Source organism: Bidens hawaiensis, unplaced genomic scaffold, assembly GCF_021521415.1.
Source record: "Bidens hawaiensis isolate Kalapana, Puna unplaced genomic scaffold, B.hawaiensis_p1.1 tig00025332_1, whole genome shotgun sequence".
Taxonomy (NCBI): domain Eukaryota; kingdom Viridiplantae; phylum Streptophyta; class Magnoliopsida; order Asterales; family Asteraceae; genus Bidens; species Bidens hawaiensis.
In genome coordinates, this window is record NW_027494036.1 from 290,178 (window position 1) to 301,630 (window position 11,453).

Here is an 11,453-nt window from a genome sequence, read left to right on the forward strand (position 1 = left end):
ATGAAAGAAAATGTTATATGAGAAAATTAAATTCAGGTCTTCATTATTCACATGGTATAATTTTTTAATATTTTTTGAAAATGATTGTGAGTAGATGAGGGAGGAAAAATAACGACAGATGTACAAAATTATATTATTTAATTAAAAACAGAGAAAATATAGTAATTTTTAGTATAACTATATGGATATAGATAAAAAATGAGTTAAGAATACTCGCACTCATAGAATTTGATGGGCATGATAAAAATGCTGGAAGATTATTCTTGGACAAGCAAACATGTACTTCACACCCTCATACGAAGGTTTATTCTTATTCTCTTTGTTCGTAAGTTGATATTATTTTAACTAAAATTAAAATAACTTGATAACATTAAAATCATCCATAATAAGTGTACTTAAATCATGAGTAAAATGTACTAGACAAATATGTAACAAGTAGATTTATATAATCATGAAACCCATCCCAAGTAATAGATCAAGAGTTAACCATTATGGTGAAGCAAAGACATCTTAATCCAATTTGAAAGAAGACAAATAAATAGGTTAAGAAAGAAAACGTTGATGAGACTTGTTCGGTGGTTCGGTCTCGCGACTGCCACAAATACACAACCCTCGTAATTTCGACCAAAACAAAAGTCTTTCCGCAATCGCACGCTGCTAGAACAACTTCTTCAGTTTCTTCAAAGGTTAAATTCTTTCTTACCGTAGTTTCTTGATCATCAACTACCTGTTAATTATGTCTTTGTTTCCTGCATTTTACATCATGTTAACTCATTAGTGTGCATCAAAGGATTTGAATTTGATGCAAATCAATAATACCCATCTTTGCGTCTTCACGTGGGATTCGTTACATTCATGCTTACCAAGCTTTACTAGTCGTGTTTGATTGTTCATTGATGTTTAATCTGTTCATAGCATTTATTGATGTTAATTTCTGTTTGATTTGGGATTTAGCACTATGTTATGATTCCTGGGTTTCATATGGTTCTGATGGTTAATTTGTTATTATAGTTTAGGTTAACTTAACATAAAAATTGCTGTTTTGGGGATAAAAAAATAAGGAATAGTCATTATATGTATAGTAGAGAGAAAATTGGTCAAACATCCAGGCCACGTATGATAGGGAGAAAAAGGTTATACGAGTTGTACGACGTGTTTATTGACAAATAAATGACTGATGTGAACAACAAAAGACTTACAAGCCGTATGATTTGACAGACAAGCTGGTGCATAACTCTTATTAGTTTTTATCCCCTTGTATGATGAAATACTGTTGTTTCTGTTAATGCATAGCATATCATGGTTTGGTCTGGCATTTCTTGATCGAATACTGAAGCTAACAAAAACAGTCTGTTTTTGTGTTTGGTTATGGGTAGATGGATAAAGACATTGAGGATGTTGATAAACGAGTCGATTGGCTCCATTCTGAAAAGTATTCTGTTGCTGGTAACATATTTGGAGAGCCACAAAAGACCACGCGAATTGGGGATGAATACCAGGCAGAAATCCCATCTTTGATGACAGAAAACGAGCGGTTACAACTCATAAAGGGTAAATCTGGTATTATAGGTTGTAAAACAGACAATGACTTGCTTGCAGCTCCTTGTTCATCAAGTAAAGAACCTTGGAGTGAGATTGAACATGATAGTTTTATTCTTGGTTTATATATATTTGGGAAGAATCTTCGCCTAGTGAACAAGTTCATGGGGAATAAAGGGCTGCCAAATGTATTATCTTATTACTATGGGAAGTTTTATAAAAGCAGTGAACACCAAAAATGGTCATTGTATCGGAAGAAACGAATTCGCATTGGAAAAAAGATTTTCAACGGGTGGAGGCTACACGAGCTTTTGTCTCGGTTACTTTCTAATGTCACAGACGAATGTAAAGCTAGTTTGACACAGGTACTTAATCTTTTGTCATGTTCGCCAAACTCTTCTAAAAAAACTCGGTCATTAAGATGTGGTTTCTTGCAGGTTATTAAAACTTTCGAGGAGGGAAAACTTTCGTTTGAGAAGTATGTATTCAGTTTAAGGGATATAATGGGCCTCGATCTTCTGGTACAAGCCGTGGCCATTGGTAAAGGAAAACAAGACCTTACAATCAAGACTCGGACGCGCTTAAGAAGCAAAAAGGTTCAATCGACATGCTCGTCTCTAAAAACAGAAGAAATTGTTAATATTTTGAAGGATAGGATCGGATTAAGCAAACCGAGGCTAAAAGAGTTCTTCTGGGCAGCCGTTTGGCCTCGTCTTTTAGCTCGAGGATGGCACTATGAGCAGTCTAGAAACTATGCGTCACAAAGCTCGAAGAATTTGGTGTTTCTTGCACCTAGTGTGATAAAGTTTTCAAGACGGAGCTTGGTCAAAGGAAGTCAATATTTTGACTCGTTAACTGAAGTGCTGAATAAAGTTGCGTCCGAACCGCAGCTTCTTGAACACGTATCTGACAAGGACCGGTTGGTCGAGCCACATGCGACACGTGGCTCGGATGATGAACAAGATTTGATGAAAGCTGATACCAGTTTGGCTGGGGTGCTTAAAGTCAAAGACCTCACAAGTTTGACTTCTGTTGACCCGGTTGATAATATAAAAAACGCCAACACTAGTGACGAAGATGAAGCCATGAAAGATGCTGCGTGTTTTGAGATAGTGATTGACTTAAACAAGCCTCGAGTGCGTCCCAGTTCAGATGATGACAATATTAACAAATCGGTTTTATCTGAACCAACCACCAACCAGATTGACTCGTTGACTCCTTTTGCTAATGGTCAACGACGGAGTCAAAGGAACCGTGCATTGACCACAAAAGCATTGGAAGCTCTTGAGAATGAACTCATGAACCCAAAGAAGAGGAGAGGGCCGGGGGGTGGGGCTCGTAGTCGTGTCTGTTCTTAAACGGGTCCTGTATCGAGTTGTGGTGCAGGTTACTTAGTGATTGTTCTCCGAAATGACATGAGGTTGACTCTGAATGTTAACAGCTTGCTGTGGTCAAAATGTCAAACATTACTTTCATAGTTAAAGATTGTGGATGAGTTTTATATGAACATGTTGAGTTTCATATATATGCACGTCTGGTGGCCCAATCATTTTAATGGCCCAAGCACAAGAAAATTTCAAGACCCTAGCCGAGAGTTTGAGAGACGGAATTATAAAATTTATAATTTTATTTGAAAATTTATTGAGATTATCGTGTTATGTTATGTATATGAAATTATAAAATATAGAATTTTAGTTTAAAAAAATAATGTGATTTATATATCATACCTTTGAAAAAAATGAAAACAAAATAAATAAGAAATGAAAACAAAATAAATAAGAAATGCAACTTAAAGAGTCGGAACCCATGTGAAAATGGGAAGCCTTAAATTTAAATTTTAAAAGTTAAATAACAAGCAAATAACCATTGAGTCACCATATATTACTATCATATTTATTAATTACATATTATTGATATCGATTTCTCTCTCATAATAAATAATTCATAGTCTTAAACGGAGACTTTATTTTTTTGGGGCCCTTAAGTTAGGATTGGCGCAACACTACTGTTAGGCCAGCCCGAGTCTTGTATATGTGTATTTATGTGGGCAACATACATCGAAATATTAACTAAATAGCCCAAAAAATAATCGAAATCAAACCGGTTTTAGACAAAAGTCGATTTTAACTTCTGTTGATCAAATCACACCTGTTTGGGCTAAATAAACCTGCTTGGTGGTTCCCACTTGCCAGTTTCTTAAAGGGGATGTGGGTAATGGGCCTGAGCAGTTGGCCTACTAGGCTGAGAAAGAAATGGGTACCGCCGCCTTCTATCAGTCTTATACACGTGTCAAGCAGAGAATCACTGTGCTGACTTGGCAATCATTTAGGCTATACAGCTTTCATTCAAAAAGCTTTGCTCTTTCAATCTTCCTCGAGAAGTTTTGTATCCCCTGACCAGCCACTGCAAAACAAATGAAAAGGAGAGAAAGTGCTGGATCTGGAATTCAAACTCCAAACTATCAATTCACGCGACCTTCGTTTACAGGCACGACTATCTTCCACCACATCCACGCTTGATAAAAAAAAGGTATTTTTTCAGATTTCCATCACTAGTATTTCTTCAATTTCGAATTCATGTTAAGTATAAGCATGAAATCGTTTTGTTGTATGTTTGAACCCCGAAATAATGGCCTTCGATTTCATCTTAAGCATAACCAGTGAATCCAACTTGGGTGAGACTGAGATTCAAAAATTACTTTATAAATTTGGCTGTTTGTAGGTTGTAAACCCAAATTCGGCTTTCATCCTCTCAATTTTGGGCATTTATTGTCATTGCTATGAGATCATAAGAATCAGGAAATCGGTATGTTAAAGTTAGATTCAAAAATTATGTTTTTGACAATCTTATTCCTGGTTTTTATTGTTTTCAAAAGGCTTTTAAAATTTAAACTTTCAACAGTGTATTGTTCTTCATTTATAAGCTCACATTTAGGGCTTTATGCAGATTTTCTAAGTTTAACGTTAAAACTGCGTTTAGATCGTTTGTATTATTTTATTTTTATGGGTGTTACCACCAGCTTTTGTTTCGTTTACATGTCCGGGATTGCATACAGTGCAGGACAAAAGATGCATGTGAGCCAGATTGGTCAATTTGTTGTCTACCTTTCTTAGGGAAAAAGCAAGCAGGTGAAGTTTTAACTTGGTTGCTTTCTTAAATAAAGATTGTTAATGGATCGGCACTGTTGTTCATATCAAGGTTTGATCACCATTTTGTTCATTCTGCATGTACATAAGAAATGGATTATTTAATAAGATCAAATGTTATTAGTTGTTAGCGTGATTCGATTGGTTGATTGTGGATGAGAATAATAAGAAGTTTATTTCTCTCTTGGGGTCTATGAAGTTTGTTTCATTTCATCCTAACGAGTCTTTTTAACAAAATGATGATTTTGATTCGGATCATAAAGGGCCTTTTTAGAAAATGATCATCTTGGTTCAGGGTGGTACGGGCTTTCAGAAAATACTAACAGCTTTATTTAGAAGTCAACTTTTTGTAAACTTCTGTATCATATTGCAACAGTTTTACAACATGGTTGGTTTGTAGATTCTGGATGGTGTTTGAAAAAAATAAAAAGTAAAAGAGAACCCGTGAATTTATTTGATTTGAGTTGTTTAGAAAACTTAAAGTGGTATACATTCACATCTTATCAAATGCTTTATATATTTTAGGTTTATTTTTCTTTACATGGATTAAAATTACTCTTCATTGGTGTATTCAATTTTTATATTTGTACAGGTTTTGGGGAGTGTTTCTTGCAGACCTTTAAGAATCTTGGGTTGCAATTTATGCATTTGCATATGTACTTATTATTAACTGCTCCATATGAAATCTGGTTGATTTGAAAAACATTCATATCAGATTTAGGATGATAGTTTAAAGGATTGGTTCTTTAAATATGTTAGTTAGCTACCGATGAATGGTTGCGAGTTAGGGCTGTGAAAATGTTTATGCGATTAGTGATTGTGTGACCATTGATCAGCTCAAAGTCATGGGATTTGATATTTTCTTATTAATTTGTTACAAAAATGTGTCACGTTTGATGAATAAATATATTCTATAGGAAGATATTGGTGCAATATTCAAAGTTGCTGACACGGATAATTCAGGCACGACAACTGTTGAAGCATTTCAAGATATTATTGATGACATACTCATGCGTTATTCTCAATTTGAATTTCATTTACAGAGGAAGCATGTTTGTAATGTGAGGGAGCTTTTAAATGATCCGGATGGAAATGAAAGAAAGGAAGTTGACATTGAATGGTTTAAATTTGCTCTTTCTGAGGTTGACTCTCAGAAGAAAAGTCTCACTACAACGGCATAGGTAACACATATTCCTTTTTTGGGTTTTATTTTTAAACAAAATAGATAAAATGGCATATTAGTTAAGTTTTAAAATGATTCATATCGAAGGATGCGGCCAAACAAGGGATGTATCTACCAAACTCCTTTCATAAGGAGTTAGTCGATATTACACCAGAGGGCTCACGACGTTTCAAAGGTACCACACCAGAGGGCTCACGACGTTTCAAAGGTACCGGGCACCATGATTTCTGCCAGTTTAGGTATTATTTTGGCACCGCATTATCTTATTAAAATTTATGGTTTTCTGATTGTTTTTTTTCCTTTTTTTTTCAAGGAATAAGCATTTTGGGCAGTTTGTGCCTTTAGGTGGAGAGCAGGTTGCAGCAGAACTACCAGGAGATTGGGTATCAATGTGGCGTAGTACATAATGACTATGGTTTTCTATGTAAGCAAGGTAATGTAGTTTTGTGCGTACTGTAATTGATATGTTTTAAATATATTATTTTTATTATATGAGAATTTTTTGGAAATTGAGAACCATGAGAACCATTTTGGACCACAAAAAACCCAAAAATAAAAAAATATATATAAAACAAAAAAAACACAAAAATTACATGAGGATTTTTTGGAAATTGAAAACCATAAGAACCATTTTGAATCACAAAAAACCCAAAAATAAAAAAATATATATAAAACAAAAAAACACAAAAATAAAAAAAGTAAAAAAAATTAAAATTCTTATTTATCATCCTGGTTTCATAAAAAAAATTACTTTTTTATAATTTTCGTTTTTTTTTGTTTTATAATTTTTTAAATATTTTTAGAGGTTTTTTTAATGATTCAAAATGGTTCTCAAAATTCTCAATTTGTAAAAGGTTTTCTTAGATTCCTTACCCTATATATATATTGTGACAAATGCAGCAAACATTTGAGTTTCATTTGTGACTCCTTCGTTGGAGAAGAAAGATTAGATGAGGGAAGTTTATTACCTTATTTTCATATGTTGATAAAAATACTCATGTAAAACACACCGATTCACGGTAGTCATAACCTTCTTTGCAAAGAGGTTTGTTGTATTTGCTAACATTCAACACGGGTCAACGTAAACATTCTTTTAAAAAGCCATTCCTGTCTTTATATATTACTTAGTATATACTTTAATAAATGTTTGCGCTTTTCTGTAGACTTAAGAAATTATGGTTCTCGGACAGCAATTATGAAGCGCGCTACGAGACAAATTATATTGTAAAAGGAGAGACATGGATTTCATTTGGTGAACACGGTAGTAAATTGACATAATAGCAAATGTAACTTGAAAGCGACACGTGTCCAAACCTGTTCATTTGAGTTACTTAGTTACAACTTAATTTGATTTTTAAAATTTCATATTATTATTATTCAACCCGTGTGTCACATGGGCATATAACCTAGTTAACCATATACATGCATGTATGCTATATTTTAATTGCATAATTTCATTTAACATAATTATAATATATGATTGTTTATTGGATTACATCGAAACAGAAGGCAAGCGGGCAACAAGCTGCGCCGCTACCCTCTTTTGAATCGCAAAACCCAATCTTTTAAAAACTATATTTGCTGATCTTGGAGTCATAACATTACTATGCATGACCCGCTGAACACGGGTAAGTAGCTCCACAGCTTCAGGCGCGAGGAAACCAAAAGTGTCAAAAACAAAAGGAATAAATACATGTTGGTTGTCAAGACACGCCTTTTCATGTTTTGCCACCTTACCTGAAGCAGCTTTTAATGCGGCTTGACCGACCGCGAAACCACTACTCCCTAAGCCCACCAAAGGAGAAACCCCTGTTAAATCCACACACACGTGTTTCCCTCCTATCCATCCAAACACCAAAATGTCAGCCGGTCGAAGAGATGATCTTCCCTCCGACGGGTCAGTCAGGAAATTCACAGGTGCTTATTTCTTAACAGAAATTCCAGCTCGTCTGAATATATCAAAGAGCACATCCCTAACCAGATCGTGTCGGATCTCTAAATACTTTTGACATTTCATAGGAGAGTGCATTTTTTCGATGATCTTCTAGCTATGCATGTAGTGAGCGGTGAATCATTTAATTTAAAAAACGGCATATATCAGTTTAATTAAAAGGGATATTGTTTTCATACTCCTTCAAGAGCAAAAGACAAAACAAATGACATATCATCCTCAAAACAATCGATTTAATTTTTTCTCACTGTCTAACTTGAAGGGTTTTAGTAGGGGTGGAAAAAAACGAATCATAATCGAAAACCAAATCACTAACCGAAAAAGTTAACCCACTATTACCATAATCGAACAAAATAAACGCTTATGATTAACTGACCATTATGTTATGGTTAGAGCTTAAGTGTCACCTTCATTAACCAATTTTAACAGAACCCGAATCTTGTATATTTATGTTTTTTCAAATTTTAGACCTCAATTTATAGTTTCAAACGTTTAAATTTATAATAAAATTGTCTATAACATAGCTTGAAACATCATAACCAAGCTTTGAACCGACATATTTCAGCTTTGAAATTTCATACTGAGTTTTAAACACCATAATCAAACCATTTTCAACTCAAATAAGAAAAAAAATACATTAAACAATTAACCAAACTTCATCGAAGCCGATCCATAGCTAACGGTTAACCTACCTCTGGTTAACCGTTAACCCACGCATGCGTATTTTCTCACCATCTCACTTCGATCCACCTCCCAAGTGTCATGCATTACACGTGTATAAATATCAGGTAACGTCATCGCATACCTCATCCAAACCACTATTCTATACTAACCACACAACAGTTTCATTTATGAACGCACCAGGCCACTCCCCGACCACTTTCGGTCCACAGCATCTTGATCCGTCAATCTCAGCCATTCCTACTTCCTTTATATATCACTTCACATCATATCAATTCTTCTGTCAATCCAAGTTGCAAAATCGAATAATGGCCATCAAACTTTACGGAGCCCCTGCTTCAAACGCCACTCTCCGAGCTAAGGCTTGCCTCGCCGAGAAGGGCATTGAGTACGAGTTCGTTCATGTTGACATGAGTAAACAAGAACACAAGAGCCCTGAATTCCTATCTCGTAACGTACGTATGCAAAAATATATTAGTTGTATTACATTATTTTATTTTGTATAATAATGATGATGTTTTTGCAATTCCGCAGCCGTTCGGTCAGGTTCCGGCGTTTGAAGAGGGCGATCTCAAGCTGTTTGGTACGGATTACCTACAAATTCAAATAGTCTCAATTCTCAAATTGATTTCAATTTTTTTGTTCATTTTATTCAATTTGACATCAGATTCGGGTATCTGAAAATTTTGGATAGTTGATTTCAGCATCCGATATGTACAAAAATTTTGGATATGGATTCGAATATTGAACCCAATATATAAGAAAAACCCAAAACATACTTTGTATAACTTTTAAATATAATTTACAAAATAATTAAAAATTTAAAATAAGTATCCGAATCAAATTATTAGGGGTGTGTAAGGATTGGTTTGAGTTGGTTTATAATCGAACCAAAATACCAACACTTTGGTTATTTGAGTTTTTGAAAACCACCAGGTTTTGATTTTTCGGTTTCTTTTGGTCTTTGGTTCTGATTGGTTTGATTTTTCCGGTTTTTTCATTTGAGCTTAAAACAAATGAGTAAAAAAATTGTGATCCAAACAATGTATTTGGGCTAAATCATTTTATTAAAATACAACTAATTAATTATTAATTGAATTAAAATAATTGAGTTACATGTTTATTAAATTCTTAAAATGAAAATCTATAAATTCTGTTTGATTTTGGTTTTGGTTCGGTTTTTTGGTTTGTTAGGTTTCGGATTTGTTTTTTTTGTTTTCACGAGCACCCTACGATACATATTCGAAGTTTGGACATCCGAAATTTCACATAATTCCGGTTCAGAATTTCGTATTTTTCATCCTTTCAGATGATTGATTGATTGTTTTGTTTTAGAATCAAGAGCGATTACGCAATATCTGGCTCACACATACGCGGATAAAGGCAGCGACCTGATCATCAAGGACCCAAAGAAGATGGCGATTCTGGCGGTGTGGATCGAAGTGGAGTCGCAGAAATTCGAGCCGGCTTCATCAAAACTGGTATGGGAGCTAGTTTACAAGGCGATGTTCGGGATGACAACCGACGAAGCGGTGGTGGAAGGGAACGAGAAGAAACTGGAGCAAGTGCTTGACGTGTACGAATCGCGGTTGTCCCAAAGTAAGTATTTGGGCGGTGAGAGCTTCACGCTGGCGGATCTTCACCACCTCCCGAACATGAAGTATTTGGTGGGGACGAAGACGAAGAGGCTGTTCGACGCGCGGCCGCATGTCAGCGCGTGGGCTGCTGATATTCTGTCCCGTCCTGCATGGGTCAAAGCTACCACCGCTTAGTTAGTTCTTGACGTGTGACTACGAGTGATATTTTGTATTGATGGGTACGTATGTGTGACGTGCAATGTTTGTTGCCCTCTTAATCTCGTAACAATAAAATAAAACTTCTAATGTTTGAAATTTGTTTATGATGATTTTGGAGCTTGTTGAAAGTATTTTTTTTTGAACTTATAAACGGAAGTATAAGGGATTTTTACATATTTTCTCTTTCTAAACATATGAAATTACATATTTTCTCAAAATACAAGTTTTTAATGCAAAATATATAATGCTCTTTAAGTATGATTTAGGAAAATATGTATTTCAAAGTTTAGGAAGGGGAAATATGTAAATGCCCCGTAAAGAAAAAAGTTATTAAGTAGGATAGTTACTGAAAGATGGGTTTGTTCTTTTGATCATGGATGTACACCAGATTGAATCAATTGTGTGAATCGTTGATGCTTCATATAAGGAATGACCACAATCAAGGGACTCAATCACCTTCATAATTAGAATGTGTATTTTAATTCAATATATTCAAACTCTTACCTAACTTAGAGGCTTGTGTTACTCCAAGATTTACTCCTTCCATATTGTAATTAGTCTTTATAAAGGCATGTAACCATTTATAATTGATATCAAGAATTATTATATTACACCACCTTTATATGGTAATCAGAGCTACAAAGCTCCTCTGAGCAATTACGATCCAAACCACATTCCCTTCATTTTTTTTCTTCTTTCTCTGTTTTCCGTCATGAATACCACCATAGTTGAAGTCACCACCCACACACATTTTCCTACCAAGCTCAAAACCAATAACTTTCCATCTTGGAGAAAACAAGTCATGGCTACCTAATCGGGCTTGATCTGGATCAATATGTCGACGGCATTACCAAACCACCACCCTGCATTATTGAAGGCCAGCCCAATCCGGCCTATCGCTCATGGTACCGACAAGACCAAATTCTTCTCGGAGCTCTCCTCGGAAGTTGCTCCGACACTATTCAACCAATTGTCTCCTTGGCCGAAACATCCCGTCAACTGTTTCAACGCTTGACTGAAAGCTATGCTAGCGTTTCCAGATCCAGAATCATCTCATTGAAATCAAAACTTGCCAGAACCACCAAGGGTACGGAATCAATGACTGAATTCCTCCATGAGATAAAAGCAATTGCTGATGACTTGGCCTTGGCTCAAGA

The 11,453-nt window shown here is 35.2% G+C and overlaps 2 protein-coding genes across 2 annotated transcripts; both read left to right on the forward strand.

Moving 5' to 3' along the window:
• The first annotated feature begins 1,376 nt into the window (after positions 1 to 1,376).
• LOC143571302 (uncharacterized) lies at positions 1,377 to 6,275 on the forward strand. Its single transcript, XM_077056763.1, has 6 exons — positions 1,377 to 1,904; positions 1,977 to 2,885; positions 4,261 to 4,344; positions 5,603 to 5,860; positions 5,956 to 6,107; positions 6,182 to 6,275. The coding sequence occupies exons 1-6, from the start codon at positions 1,377 to 1,379 to the stop codon at positions 6,273 to 6,275; spliced, it is 2,025 nt and encodes a 674-aa protein (XP_076912878.1).
• A 2,521-nt stretch (positions 6,276 to 8,796) lies between these two features.
• LOC143571287 (glutathione S-transferase APIC-like) lies at positions 8,797 to 10,283 on the forward strand. Its single transcript, XM_077056750.1, has 3 exons — positions 8,797 to 8,955; positions 9,035 to 9,083; positions 9,836 to 10,283. Exons 1-3 carry the CDS (start codon positions 8,809 to 8,811, stop codon positions 10,270 to 10,272), a joined length of 633 nt encoding a protein of 210 aa, XP_076912865.1. The 5' UTR covers positions 8,797 to 8,808; the 3' UTR covers positions 10,273 to 10,283.
• Positions 10,284 to 11,453: the final 1,170 nt, after the last annotated feature.